Source organism: Tetrao urogallus (genome assembly GCF_951394365.1).
Source record: "Tetrao urogallus genome assembly, chromosome: 1".
NCBI lineage: Eukaryota > Metazoa > Chordata > Aves > Galliformes > Phasianidae > Tetrao > Tetrao urogallus.
In genome coordinates this window covers 79,912,249-79,927,221 of record NC_136813.1, presented here as the reverse complement: position 1 = coordinate 79,927,221, position 14,973 = coordinate 79,912,249, and the positions used below count along the sequence as shown (strand labels likewise).

At 55.8% G+C, this 14,973-nt stretch overlaps 1 protein-coding gene across 1 annotated transcript; it reads right to left on the bottom strand.

Moving 5' to 3' along the window:
• Positions 1 to 3,483: 3,483 nt before the first annotated feature.
• Positions 3,484 to 14,279, bottom strand: LOC306957630 (maestro heat-like repeat-containing protein family member 2B; the record flags this gene model as incomplete). The annotated part of the gene is made up of 30 exons (XM_079549051.1): positions 14,158 to 14,279; positions 13,735 to 13,856; positions 13,461 to 13,583; positions 13,156 to 13,321; positions 12,911 to 13,009; positions 12,592 to 12,743; positions 12,083 to 12,226; positions 11,466 to 11,558; positions 11,125 to 11,194; positions 10,740 to 11,011; positions 10,287 to 10,406; positions 10,049 to 10,156; positions 9,700 to 9,859; positions 9,534 to 9,574; positions 9,157 to 9,298; positions 8,700 to 8,752; positions 8,289 to 8,396; positions 7,891 to 8,010; positions 7,574 to 7,696; positions 7,283 to 7,438; positions 6,935 to 7,057; positions 6,559 to 6,638; positions 6,011 to 6,146; positions 5,802 to 5,894; positions 5,322 to 5,417; positions 5,021 to 5,144; positions 4,711 to 4,820; positions 4,098 to 4,250; positions 3,690 to 3,844; positions 3,484 to 3,535 (listed from the first exon to the last, which is right to left on the bottom strand). Exons 1-30 carry the CDS (start codon positions 14,180 to 14,182, stop codon positions 3,484 to 3,486), a joined length of 3,519 nt encoding a protein of 1,172 aa, XP_079405177.1. The 5' UTR covers positions 14,183 to 14,279.
• Positions 14,280 to 14,973: the final 694 nt, after the last annotated feature.

Sequence of the window (14,973 nt, the reverse complement as noted above, 5' to 3'; positions counted from 1 at the left end):
GCCCAAGTGGAGAACAGGTTCCACTGACAAGGCAGTCAAGTTCAGTTAAGCAAACCAAATGCTTTCAGGGTGAGAAAGACCACAGCCCCCGTCATGTTTGCCCTTTCTATGCTCTGCGCTCCCTGGGAACACTCCCACTGCCAGGGATCTGATCTCCTCATTCCTGGCTCTTCCCTCAGCACGTCAGTGCTGCATCTGCGCACAGGGTTGGCTCTTCCAGCTTGGGAGTATTGGAGTGTGCTCACTCTCCCTGCAAGGAAGGTGTAATATATATCATTGTTTCCCTGTTTCCCTTTGCCTGCAGTCCCCCACAGTCCCCAAGCGCATTCTAGGGAAAGCGCCAACTGGAATGAAAGCCGGTAACTGGCAGCCAACTGTATCGTCTCCCTCCTGGCTTATGAGCTCTGTCTCCCTGTGCTGCAGAACACTGTGGCAAGCCTTCTGTACTGTGGTGGGGTTGTCCCCTGCCGCCATTACCCTCTGGCATTAGCATGCAGTTCTATTTGGATCATGACAAAAGGTGTGGGGCTGCTCATACTCCTGGTGCAGGGCAACGTCCAGCACACACAGGTAGCAAGAGTTGCTCACTGGCCTCTCTTCTGGTATGACAGAGCTGTGTGCCTAATACTGCAGCTAAGACCTTCCTTTTGCCTTGGAAAAGGGATTGCCTCAGCCAAATCCATCCTCTGCAATTAGCATGTGGTTCTTGTGGTTTCTTTCTCGTACAATCTCAGAACCATAGAGGTTGTAAGGGACATCTGGATGTCATTGAGACCAATCCCCCCGCTGAAAGCAATTCCCCACAGGAGGTTGAGCAGAAGAGTGTCCTGGATCACCCCCCTCAAGCTGCTGGCCACACTCTTTTTAATGTGCCCCAGGATACCATTGGCCTTCTTGGCTGCAAAGGCACACAGCTGGCTCACAGCCAGCCTGATGTCCACTGGGACCAAGGACCTTCTCTGAAGAGCTCTTCTTCTGCAGATCAGACCCTAGCACAAAGAGTGCACAGCTGTGCTTTCTGTTTGGATATCGGAATTAGAGAATAGGTTTCAAGTTTGCCAAAAATTCATCAACTTTTTTGTTTCATTGCAGCTCCATTTTCCATTGACATAAATTCATTGCTGCTCAATTTTCAAATGGAACATGTAGAGCTGCAATCTAAAGTCTGATCTCTTCATTAAACAAGAAAAACTAAAACTAAAACTAAACTAATTAATACGATAAAATTAAAAAAAAGGTTTGTTACTTATTCTATTATCTGATGCAATTTCTGAGGGCTGCTCTGAAAGTAAGGCCCTCCAATGCTGGTGGTGTGGCAGTAGGAGTTGAACTTTCCCACCAGTATTCCATGGTGTGTTATTGCCGTGTGACAGACGGCAGCAGAGGGGTAGTCTGACACAAAGGGTCTGACGTGGAAGTGCAGATGAAGCAGAGGTGTGTCACTGAACTCCTCCACGTGGAAGAAATGTCACCCACTGGCATTCATCGAAGCACAGGGAGCATTGAAAGAGACCAAGCAGTGGATGTGAGCACTGTGAGGTGGGGGGCAGTGGCAACAGCAAGAGTAGGTCAGCTCCGCTGGTGCAGATTGTTACAGGTGCAGCATGGCGTGCAAACTCTTGTTCATTGCTGGTGAAAAGGCATAGCTCATGGTGGTGACAGCTTTGTAGCTGAGAACGTGAAGAGGCTTCAAGACAGATTACAGCTTTCCTGTGTGGAACTCTATTTTCCAAGTGAGTTGAAGCGGGATTTCTCTCCAAAAGTCTGGCAGCCTGTGTCTGGATGGCACGGATGCTGGCATTAAGGGGCTGCATGGCCCTGGGCAGCTGGGAGCAAGTCTGAGCCTTGCTGCCTCTGGGCGCATGCACTCACACAAACAAGTGTGCATGCGTGCAGGTGCACACACACACCCCCCCAACTGCCTCAGTGACAGAAGATATTGTCTTCCTGTCTTCCCTGTCTCTGTCTATACTGCTGGAGGCTGTCCTGAGGAGCCCTGTACCCTGAGGTCCCAGAGGAAGTCAGGATCAAGGAGGAGTTTGCCTCAGTTGACGAGGACTGGGTTAAGGAGCAATTAATCCGGACATCCATAAATGCATGGGTCCTGATGGGATGCACCCATGGGTGCCGAGGGAACTGGAGAATGTCATTGCTAAGCTGCTCTCCATTATCTTTGGTAAGTTGTGGGAAATAAGCGGGTTGCACGAGGACTGGAGGAAAGCAAATGTCACTCCAGTCTTCAGAAAGGGCAAGACGGAGGACCTGGGTGACTACAGACTGATCAGCCTCACCTCCATCCCTGGAAAGGTGATGGAAAAGCTTGTCCTTGGCACTGCCTCTAGGCATATCAAGGAGAAGAGGGTTATTAGGGGCAGTCACGTGGCTTCACCAAGGGGAAGTCATGCTTGACCAACCTGATAGCCTTTTAGGAAAACATAACCAGATGGATAGACGATGGTAAAGCAGTGGATGTGGCCTATCCTGATTTTAATAGAGCGTTTGGCACCGTGTTCCACAGCAGCCTTGCAGTTAAACTCAGGAAGGGTGGTCTGGACAATTGAGTAGTGAGGTGGACTGTGAACGAGCTGAAGGAAACAAGCCAGAGAGTTGTGCTCAGTGGGACAGAGCAAGTCTAGTTGGAGGCCTGTATCTAGTTCCTAGTACCCCTCCAGGGTCGCTACTAGGACCAGGACTATTCCGTATGTTCATCAAGGACTTGGATGAGGGAGTAGAGTGCACTGCTAGCAGGCTTGCTGATGACACAAAGGGATGAGGGAGCTGGGTCTCTTTAGCTCGGAGAAGAGGAAACAGAGGTGGCCTCGTTCACGTTTATATATAATATGCATTATACTATACTATAGTACTATAGTATATATACTATATACTATAATATGCAAAGGGTGTGCATCAGGAGGATGGAGCCAGGCTCTTTGCAGTGACACCCAATGACAGGACCAGGGGTAAAAGGCGCAAGCTGGAACACAGGAGGTTCCACAGAAATATGAGAAAAAACTTCTTCCTGGTAAGGGTAACAGAACACTGGAATGGGCTGCCCAGAGAGGTTGTGGGCTCTTCTCTGGAGACATTCAAAACCTGCCAGGACAGGATCCTATGTGACCTAATTTAGGTGTTCCTGCTAAGGCAGGGGGATTGGACTAGATGATGTTTCGAGGTTCCTTCCAAATCCCGACGTTCAGTGACTCTGTGATTCTGAAACAGGTATGGAGAAGGGACAGCAGCTATTAAAATGAAGACTTGGTTAAAAAAAATACTCTTTTCACATCATAGTTGGGATTTTGGTGTTTAATTATTCAAATAAATAATACAAATTTTTAACTCATCTTTTCTTCCCTCTTCCCTCTTCCCTCTTCTCTCTTCTCTCATTCCCTTCCCCTTCCCTCTCCTCTCCTCTCCTCCCCTCTCCTCCCCTTCTCTTCTCTCTCTTCCTCTTCCTCTTCCTCTTCCTCTTCTCTTTTCTCTCTTCTACCGCCCCCACCGTTGAAGACAAAACTCTCTTATTCTCCTCCATGTCTCACTAGAAAAAGGAGAGTCTCAAGTTGTGACTGAGTCATTTTTGCCTCCAATGGACTTTAGAGGAAAAAAGAAAAGCTGCTTCCTCCCCGGCTCCCTCTGGCAGAGGCAAACTACAAGTGTGACCAGAGCAAGAGCAAAGGCAGGAGTACCAATACCTGTCTGTGGCCTTAGGCAGCCGGGAGAAGTTGTCAATCATGACCTCTTGGTGACAGCGGGTGAGGATGACCACCGCCTGGCACAGGAAGGGCATGAACGTGCTCTGCTGCGCGGATGATGTGCAGCTGCGCAGAATGTAGAGGATCAGCAGCGCCTGAAAGAAGAAAGGAAGAAAGAACAACTTGCTGCATCCTTGACTCTGCAGTGAGTAACCACGGACATTCAGCACATGAGCAGTGCCTGCTCCCTTGACATGCTGCCAAGGCCTGAGCCTAAATTTCATGCCAGCCACCCTGTCCAAGCCCTGGCTCTGCGCTCAGGCTGTGCTTCTTTAGCACAAGAGGCAAACGGCACAAGGCGTAGTGCAGCAGCCAGAAGTCCAAGACAAGTGGAAGAAAGTCTCTTACGTCCCGACAGATGTCCTTCCCGCACATCTGCAGAAAGGTGATCATCCACTTCCCAGCTGCACGCACACGCGTTCCCCTGGCTTTCCGGAAGGTGTCCTTGATGGCCGTCATGAAGTCGATGGTTTGTTCCAGGGGGAAGTTGCTGCACACCACCTGCAGAGAAAAGAGAAGCAGGAGAGATCTCATCACTGCTCTGCGGCAGCTCTTCAGAACAGAAAGCAGTCTTGAGGGCGTTCTTAGCTCAGCGGTTTGCTGGTCAGTCAGGTAGCAATTGCAGTGCTCCTGCTGTCCATACCCTTCCATTCATACGTATGGGGGTTGAGCGTTCTCTCAGCTTCTCCATCCATGCCGTTTGCTTACATGCAAAGCCTACCTCCCAGCAAGCCACAGTCGCACATGCACATGCACACACACACAGACACACCATGGAATCAGCTCCTCGCTCTGGGCGCCTGAAGGCCAGACATAGCTCAGCGCCTCCTGCTACTTGCTGAGAAAAGTGGTCTCAGGGTGACAGCTCTTTCTGGAAGTGGTGGGACAGGCTGGAGGGAGCAGAGGGATGTGCAGAAGCCTACGCACTGAGATCCTACCACTCTTTTTTGGGTCCACTTACCCTTGCGATTTTGGATGAGGTCCGGAGCTGAGAGATGGTGCTGCAGTCATTCAGCCCCTCACACTGGCTCCCAATGTCTCCCATCTCAATGACTCCATAGGTCACCTTGGCTGCAAAGAGCGTGGGAGAAAATGGAAGTCATGCTTCTGAAAACAGAACCTCTTTCCACGGGGGATAGACTGAGGACAGGGTGGGGACAAGAAGAGAACTGTGCATGGTGCCTCTCCCTCCTGTAAACAGGGCCCGGCCTGTGGGGCTCTGGTAGCGCTGCGGAGGAGAGCACAGGGCTGCTGCATCCCGCTCTACTCACCTCGGATTCGGAGAAGGGAGCTCAGGCAGGTGGCGGCCAACTGGCGGGATGCGGGCATGGGGTCACACGTCAGCGGAGCCAGCAATCCCACCAAGGAGCCAAAGTGCTTGCAGGCATCTCCTCTCTGCAGGGATGAGAGGCAGGAACAAAGCTGTAGGCAGCCCCAGCTCTCCCTAGCTTCTCCTGCCCGTGCCTTCCCCACGCATGGGTGACGCAGCATGCACAGCTGGGCGGAGCTTGCCTTCCAGCTCAGGAACACCGGGGAGGGAGCAGGGGGCATGCGAGGGGGCTCTTTACTCACTTGAAGCTCTTCACAAGCAGCCAGCAGCTGGGAGCAGGTCTGCAGGGCCCTCTTGCGCTCCCACATGTTGTCTGATGTCAGTGATCTCTGCAGCACCTGGGGCAGAGCATCCGTCTCACTACGGACATCTTTTCTTTCCCTTCCTGCCACCCTTCTCCCTGTCCCTCCTTTCCTGACACTTTCCCTCAGGGCTTGCCCTGTGGCTCCACATGGCCTCACTGAGCAGCGGCACTGCTGCCTGCTCTCTCTGCAGACGCTCCTGCCTCCTAATCCAGGAGCCTTTCCTCAGCTGCGGCCTGCCAGGGGCTGGCTCCTGCCTTTTCTCGTGCAGGGCCCATTTCTCTGCCCATTTCTGAGCTCGCAGTGAGCTGGCACGTCTGCAGGAGATTTCTCTCCCTCTCATCGTCCTCTCAGTCCCCAGATCTCCGTCCCTGCTACCAAAAGGCACCATGCTTTCTCCCTTTCCCCGCAAGTACTCACATGGACTATGTTCTGGAAGAAGCTGAGGGTGGGCTCTGTCTTGAGTAGGACCACCATGAGCTGGCCAAGAGCTTTCAGTGATGTTTGCTGAAGCTGAAAGTAGAAGAGGGGATTGAGGTGTGTCATCATGGCTGGTGTCAGAGCACAGGTCGTGTGTGCTGAGAAAGGGCTCCGAGTGAGAGGTGGCTGGGAAAATTGCGGCAGGTTACCTGCAGGTACTGTGCTGCTTGCCGTGACTTCTTGATCTTCAGCATCATCCTCGCTGAAGGGTGCGTCACAATATTCCTGCAGCACAGAGTCAGCATTTCACTCATGTCCTTGCTTCCTACAGAAGGCTTCAGCTTGCTGACAGGAGAAAAGGAAGAGAAAGCAGAAAGAGTCTTTACTAGTGCTCTCCAGAGTGGTTCAGACAACATCTGAGATTCTCCTAATCAAAAGCTGCAAAGCCAACACCCCCGGTCTGTGCTGCTGAGCGCTGTATTCAGTTCCATCAGCACTCGCCTCCTCCCTGGCAGCAGTGAACAACCTCCCTCTCCGAAGGGAAGGAGACCCCAGGTGTCCCTTCTCTTTGCTGCCAGGGGACAGGAGCACCAGGGCCTTTCTCCCCGCCCAGAACCTCAGCTTAGCTGGGCACAACAGCCCAGCCTTCTCTCCTGTAGATGTGGCTCCTCACCCCCTACCCCCTCCAGGCCTTCAGAAGCTATCCTAAAGGGGGACCACCATCCTGCCTGGCAACCCCAGAGGCTCCAATCCTTACCTCAGCTGCTCCAGGGCCAGAACCACCTTGAGGGGCACTGGGGATACACGGGTGCCCAAGTAATACTTCTTCAGCAAGTCCTGCAAGTACCAGAGAAACATTGTCAAAGTGGGTAAGGGGCATGCGAGAGCTCTTCTGCCCGGCCCAGAGACAGACACAGCTGCCACACACCGGCCCCATCACTCCCACATTTCCCACCGAGGCACTGTAGGATGCAGCAGCTCCACAGCTGGTGGACCTAGCCCACTGCCCAGCACCCAGGGTCCCCGCCGGCTGGAGACGTGTGGCTGAGGGAGACCTGCATGGTTCCAGGGATGGGAGCCTCGTGGCACGGCCCGGAACTCCTCTGCAGAGAGCCCTGTCTCTAGGCACTCACCATCAGGATCTCCAGCAGCTTGCCCTTCAAGGAGGGGTTAAAGAAGGCGGAGCCACCCACAGCATGGACGGCAGAGCTGAAGTCAGTGATGCTCTGCACCAGCGCAAGCTTGTTCTGCAAGTCCTGGGGCCCAAGAGAGAAGAACATTCTTTGAACTGTGGGAAGGGCCAGTGGCTGCAAGGGGGACACGTGGGGGCAACGCTAAGGGAAGGGCTTGGATCTTCATCTGGGCACAAACCGTTCTGTGAGGGACCTTTGGAAAGAGAAGGCCCATTGAAATGGACATCCCCCCACGTGGAGGGGCTGCAGCTGGGCGCTCTGACACCCTGGCACGCTGTGAACTCTCACCTGGCAGCTGCAGCTGTACAGCAGCAGGATGTTGCCCACAATGTCTCCCTCCAGGCGGGCGAGCAGCTGCTCCTTGGAGGCTCGCAGTGCCAAGCTGCCATGGGCGAGGATGAGAGCGCTGCGTGTAGCCTGAGCTCTCGCGCTGTCCAGCTCCGTCTGTGAGGGGAGAAATGCCTTGAGACACTCGCTCAGCAGCCCCCAGTGCCCTGCGGTGCACCTGGGCTCCCAGGGCAGGAGCTGCTGTGAAAATAAGGCGGAAGAATGCCAAGATGGGAACCCGTAGCACTTTACCTTCTTGCGCCTGGAAATCCTCCCATTGCGGCCTTTGCACAGCCTGGACGCAAACACGGTGAGTGTGTCCAGGACTGCGTGGAAGTTGCTGTCAGCAGCAAGGCTGACAAGAGAGATCATTCCCTGCACAAAAGAACGAGGGACAGTTGGCGCAGGCCTGAACCCATCGGCGCGGCCAGCCACAGTGGCCGGGCCGGTCCTCACTTGAGGGAAGCAGCAGCGGGGAGGAGATGGAAAGGCCTGGAGCAGGGCCAGGAGAAGCCCTCTGCCCCAGGGACAGAGCGGGGATGCTGGCAGAATGTGGGAGGAGAGCTCACCTGGGCCTCAGATGGCTCCTCTGCATTTGCCCCCTCCAGGTGCTGCAGCAGCTTCTCCTGGACATGGAGGACTTCCTTACAAGCTCCCAGAACGGTCCCCAGAGCCTTGTACAGGAAGGTCTGCGTGGGAAGGGAAGGAATAAGCTGGGATGTGGCAGCAGCCTGACCTGCTGGCAGAGGGCCAGGGGGGAAGGACCCACGCTCCCTGGGAGTCGCTGAGAGCAGCTGCAGGGCCGAGCTGTAGCCAGCCCCCAAGCAGTTTGCAGGCAAAGGCCCGCTGGGGGGCACGGGCTGGGGAAGCAGCGTGAGCAGCCCGTGTGGGCAGGGCAACAGCCTCAGCCCCAGCCCCAGTTGGGCACCTGCAGCTGCACCGCTGGGGAGAGCCGGGGCAGACCTACCTTTTCTCCAGAGCTGCTGGCAGAGTTGCTCAGCTGCCGGCTCAGCTCGCAGCTCAGGGCCATGGTCCAGGCCTCGTCCTCCATGATGTCCAGTGATGCCCTCAGGAACTGTTGGAGAACAGGAAAAGCCAATGATCCCTCTCCCTTTACCTCTTCCCAAATTCCCAAGTCGCTGCAGCCTTCTGGGGATCAGCTCCCCCCAGCATTCCCTCCATTAAAGCCGCCTGCCACTCTTTTCCTAGGACCCCCCTTGGGCTTGGGACAAAGAGGAAGAGGCAGCGCCACAAAGACGTGCAGCCACACCACAGCAGCTTTTGAGAGGCTGTATGGGAGCTGGTGGCTTGTATGGGAGCGGGTCTCCTTGAGGCAGGCAAGCACTTCTCTGCACCATGCCTTCCTGCAGTGCTGTACCTGTAGCAGACGGTGCTCCCACTCTGCAGAGTCTGTGAAGCTCTCATCTTTCCCTGCACAGCAACAAGAAGCAAAAAACCTTTGCTTGGGATCAAGCCACAGAAAAAGAGCTGCTGCAAACCCGGCTTGGCCTGGGCACTCGGCACTGCCAAGCCGGGACCTGCACCCCCTCCACAATGACCTGTCCCTCCCCACAGACACTGTCCCAACAGGAGCACAGAACTGATGGCTCCAAGAGGGCTGTCTCAGGGGACTTGAAGAGCCCACCCGTGCCCTGGAATGGGCAGATCCCCGGGGGGAAAGGTCTGCCAACATCAGTGCTGTCTCCCTCGAATGGGAACAGCAGCAGAGCAAGCGCCGGGGCACAGACAACACTTCCCCTCTGCCACGCTGCAGAGCTGCATTTTCACTCCCCTCCTTCCATGCCTCCGTCCCTCCCGCCCCACCAGCACTTTACCTTCGAGGCACTGCAGCAGCAGAGGGATCTCAGCAGCCCACACAGGCTCCACAGCTCTGTGGATCTTGCTGTGGAGGTTTTGCATGAGAAGCAAGGCAGCGGCTTGGAGTTCGCTGCCTGCAACAGGGCTCCCTGCCACCACCTGAGCAAGAGCGAGGAGAAACTGGGTCACTTGTGCAGCAAGAGAAGTGGCTTCCTCCAGGAGGGAGGCAGCCTGGCTCTCCCTGGAGGGCAAGGAGCAGCCAGCAGCTTTGCCCCTGGTGCTGCAAGCCTGGGTAGAGAACAGCATCCCCAGGGCTGAGGCGGGCGCTGGCACGCTCGCCCATGCTGCTTCCTCCTTGGGGATCGTGGCACCGGCCTCTGGAGCATGTACTCACCAGCAGACGTGCCAGCAGTATCTGGGGAGTCAGCAGTGGGCCTGCAGGGAGAAAGAAGTGCTGAGTGAGATGCAGACACGCCATGCCCTGCCGTACGCACCTCTGCTGTCCCTTCTGGGTGCCAACGTGGGTCAACAGAGCTCACAGGGGGAGTTTCTGCTCCTACCTTGAAACATGGAGCTGAGGAAGTGGGGATCCAGTTCTCCCATGTCCCGCACCGTCAGCTCCCCTCTCTCAGCCAGGGCTTGGATGCAGCGGGAGACCGGGATCAGCATGCCGGTGTACTGGGCTGGCACCACGTACAGCAGCAGCCTTGGCCACAGGAGCTGTAGGGAACGAGGCAGTTGAGCATGTCAGCATTCCTGCCTCCGCTCAGAGATGAAGAGGATTCTGTGAGTTTCCCTGAGTCTTGTGTGCGTCAGAGCACGTTGGAGGAGAGACGTGGGGTGTTGGAAGAGGACAAGGAGCACGTGGTGCGAAGGCACGGAGTGGCAGCAGGGCAGAGTGTGACTTACTTTGGTCATCCCTCTCGCGGAGACATCCAGTGACCCCAGGATGTCCATGCACAACGCTTGGAGTGCTCCTTCTTCCTGGGCTTCCTGGGCAGAAAGGTCTCCGGCTGCCTGCACAACAGTGGTGTTGAAATGCCGATTACTCTCAGTTCTCAGGGGCCTCTCATGAGGCTCAGTGCTTCTGTGCCAGCCTCTGAGCAGCACGGGTCTTCCAAAGGAAGATGCTGCCCACTGTCCTTACCCTTCTTCCTGTGGTGCGGCTGAACTCACTGAAGATGTGCCCCACCACATCCCAGGCTGAGCAGCTCCAGGCGTTAGCGCTGAGCACATCCTTGATGAAGTGCAGCACGGCCCTCCTCACCTGCCAGGAGTCAATTGTGGATTTGATTTTCCTGCTCAGAAGGCAAAGGGAAGCCACCTGCTCATTGGGGCTGCCCTTTGGGCATGAGCAGAGACAACAGAGCAGAGGAGAAGCCTTGGCTCCTGAGGTGGAGGCCAGGCCTCAGCACCAGGCTGTGCGCTTTCCATGCACAGCACAGGGACCTGACCACTCCACGCTGCCTGCTCTCTAGCCACAGGAGCCATCGCAACCACGTTGTCAATGCTCCAGCACCTCCCAGATCACCCAAGCCCCGCCCTTGTTGGCATCAGCATCTCCACCCCAGCAGTGCTTTCCTTTCCCACGTCAGCTCACCTGGGTACTGGGGTCACTGCACAGACACTGCACAGCCTCCACAACCTGGGACAGCTTCTCTGTCACGACAGGCTCTACAAGAGATGCACAGAAGCATGCATGGAGGCACAAGCCATATGACAAAAGGGATCCCTGGAAGTCCAACCCACGGTACTGACCATCAGAGCGAGCCAGAGCGCCAAACAGACCCAGGGCTGCCACACAACTGGCCTTCCTCTGACTGCCCAGCTGCAACTGCAGAAACAGGACCGTTTCCTCTGGGCAGATTCGTGCTGCAGGGAGGAAATGCCACACTGTTATCAAGAAACTCGCGCTCATTCCTGAGGCTTGCGAGAGAGGTTTTGGTCAGGGCACTGCCAAGCATCGTCATATCTCCTCTGCTTACCCTGCAGCAGGATGCAGTGGGTCAGCTCTGCTCTGTCAGCCTCGCTGTGCTGTTTGGTGTCGTCAGAGAGCTGTGGGAACAAGGTCCGTTTGAGAAAATTGCATCAGCACTGAGTATGGGAAAGAAACTGAGCTACCAGCTCTCGTCTCCCTTGGCACTCTTGGGAAGAGGAGGTGCAGACAAAACACAGCCTGCTCCGGGGCCACATGCATGGCTCTGCAGCAGCCACAGGCATGCAGGAGCTAAGGCTGAGCAGCCATCATCGGCTCGGAGCTCCACAGTCCTCCTGAGACTTAGTCAAGAGGGAAACTGCTGTGGGCGCAAGGGCAGGCTCCCCTTACCTGGTAGAACACGGCACTGGTGATGGCCAGAAACTTGTCCTCTGGGATGATGGACTGAACTCCCGCTAAGGCCTCCAGGAAGATATTGAGGCTCTGCAAGAGACCGGGAGAGGAAGAAAGTGCTGAAGCCACATCTAGCCACTTGGGAGAGGAGAAACTGATTCCCAGTGGTTTTTCTGTTGGGAGAAGCTCCCGCACAGCTATTCTGTTTTGTCCCCTCCTCCCGGCAGCATGAAGGAAGTCTCTCTGCTCTCAACCGAGCCCTGTTTGGGCATCGTTTGCAGGCATTTCCCACCCAGCAGCCCTCTTCTTCCCCATCAGATACAACTGGATGCGGTCCCCTGGCTGTCAGCACACAGCTCCTCAGGCACACAGAGTCCCATGGTGGTGGTGATGGTAAAGCCTTCCATCCCCAGGATGGGCCCTGGTGACTCCTGGCTTCCTTCTGGCTCCTGTCTGGGTTATTCCTTCCTTCACTGAAGAACTCAGGAAGCTTCAGACCTCCCTTGGACATTTATTCCTTCTTCCTCCAAGGGCTCCCAGCCTTGTCCCTGCATCCCGTTGACCCCTCGCGGCACTTGCATGGGCTCCACACTGATCCCTGCACAACATCTCACCTTGGTCACCGTGCAGGTGTCTTGGGCCTCCTGATACTGGTGCACGAGCCAGAGGACCTGCTCCCAGACGTGCTTTTGCTGCTGCTCCTCTTGCAGGAGGACGGTCAACATGGCAGTCACAGCCCCAAGGACAGCCCGTTTGTCCTGGAGAGGGATGGCAGAGGCCCAGCATCAAAGACTGAAGGTTTGCCCTTCCTACAGAGAGGCCTTTCTCTTTCCCTTTCCCTTCCCCATTCCCCCGTGCCCAGCAGGAGATGGGCTTGCTCTCCCTGGGCAGGCAGGTTTTCCCCACACCCTCATCCCCGGCTCTCCCTGCCACAGTGCTGTGGCATGCGGCTGTTCCCTGGTAGAGAGATCCAGCCCTGAGAACAAATCCAGTTCAGAGCACTTTGCAGAGCCAGCCCTCTCCCTCTCATCACCCCTCTGCTCTCAGCCTGCTGGGCACAGACAGAGCTGCCGACATTGATGTCCCCATCACCATCCCAGGCTGGGAATGCAGCCGTGCTCACCTCTTCCTCCTTGCAGTCCTGCCAGTTGCTCAGCACAGAGCAGAAGAGCTGGTAAAGATTCTGATAGATCTGCTCTTTCTCTGCGGCAGGCCAAGGGCATTGCTTTCTGGAGTGCAAGTGAACCTTGACTCCTTCCAACCATTGTTTCACAACTGAAAATAAAACAAAACAAAACAAAAAAATGAATAATCAATTAAAAAAAAAAAAAAAAAAAAGAGAGAGAGAGAAAGAGAGAAAGAAAAGGGAGCCTGTGAGAGTCTGCAGCAGGGCAAGGTGCAAGGGCTGTCCCAAGCCTCCCTGCTTTGGGGCCGGCACTCACCAGCACAAGCAATGCGCAGGGTCTGGCCGCTCCTCACATGGCCCACCACACTGCACAGGCCGGCCAGCGTCAGCCACACAAAGGAGATGCACTGTGGAGCTGCAGAGAGGAAGGAGAGGGGCACGGTCAGAGACCCAGCAGTGAGAGAGGAGGGGCTGCGGCCCTGCATCCCCCAGCTCTACGCAGATCACGAGCAAGGGGTGAGACCCCTTTGCCCGGTTGTCAGGAGGCTGAGGGCACTCTACCATAGATGCTGAAGAGTTTGCTCAGGGTGACGAGCACAAACTCCTTGCACATCTCCCCTGTGGCCTTCAGGTGGCCCTGGAGCTCGGCCATCACCAAGGAGAAGTGAGTCCGGGCCAGAGCCACCAGGACATTGCTGGCAGCCATCCTCACGCTGTCCGTCACGCCCTGAAAAAGAGTCACTGGTGACTCATGGCACAGGAGGCTGCCCAAGGCCTTCCCTTGCAAGGGCCAAGCCAGCGCCGTCTGCCAGCAGAACACCAGCACGGGCAGGCAGCTCCCTTTGCCTTCGGGAGTGACCCCTCACCTGGGCTGCTGTCAGGTCCTGGGACACCTCAGCCAGCAGCCGGTTCACCACTCCGCACGGCGGGCGGCTGTCCTCTTCCCCCAGGACGTGCTCCAGCTCGCAGTACGCCTGCTCTCGGTCACCCTGGGGACAGGGATAGGTCACGTTTTGCTTTGCCCTTGTTCCCGGGGAGCCGCCCGCTGCCGCCCATCGCTATGCCGATGTGCTGCCGGGGCCTGGCACCCACGGGACCAGAACCAGGGCAAGGACCGATGGTTGGACGTCCCCAGCTCACCTCCTGGTCTTGCAGGCGCTGCAGCAATAAAGTCACGGCACAGATGGGGACAGGGCTTTCCACCCTGCCTCTCTCCCTGCGACGTATACAACTGGGCATGCAGCCCACACAGGCAAAGAGACCTGGAAGGAAAGAGCAGAGCAGCGGTCGCTGGTGTTGCTTGGAGCCAGGGCCGAGCATGCAGCCAGCTCTGGGAGGAACGCTCCTCCAGCCCCACAGCGCGGGGTGGGCTGCGCTGGCACATGCGTGGTTGGTGGGGAGAGGGGAGAGAGCCTTCCCCTTGCTGGGGTACTGGGGAAACCACTGTGGGCGGCTGCACTCTGCAGAGCAAGGACAGTGCTGCTGGCACGTCCTAAACAGGCATTGGAGGCACACACGTGCTCGGGCAGCACCACGGTGTCCAGAGAGGTGGAGGGACCTCACCTCGAAGGGCTCTCAGCCGCTCCATCACAGCAGGATGCCTCCAGACAGACACAACGCTCTCTCTGGGTTCACTTCCTGCGCGTCCCACAAGCGGACTGAGCCACCGCTCCCACCGCTGCCACAGGGGTGAAAGCCACAACTGTGACATCACAGCAAGGAGCGTCACCTCACAGAGCATGACACGCCCTGGGCTGGGGACCTGTTTTCAAATGGAACAAGTAGAGCTGCAATCTAAAGTCTGATCTCTTCATTAAACAAGAAAAACTAAAACTAAAACTAACCTAATTAATACGATAAAACTAAAAAAAAGGTTTGTTACTTATTCTATTATCTGATGCAATTTCTGAGGGCTGCTCTGAAAGTAAGGCCCTCCAATGCTGGTGGTGTGGCAGTAGGAGTTGAACTTTCCCACCAGTATTCCATGGTGTGTTATTGCCGTGTGACAGACGGCAGCAGAGGGGTAGTCTGACACAAAGGGTCTGACGTGGAAGTGCAGATGAAGCAGAGGTGTGTCACTGAACTCCTCCACGTGGAAGAAATGTCACCCACTGGCATTCATCGAAGCACAGGGAGCATTGAAAGAGACCAAGCAGTGGATGTGAGCACTGTGAGGTGGGGGGCAGTGGCAACAGCAAGAGTAGGTCAGCTCCGCTGGTGCAGATTGTTACAGGTGCAGCATGGCGTGCAAACTCTTGTTCATTGCTGGTGAAAAGGCATAGCTCATGGTGGTGACAGCTTTGTAGCTGAGAACGTGAAGAGGCTTCAAGACAGATTACAGCTTTCCTGTGTGGAACTCTATTTTCCAAGTGAGTTGAA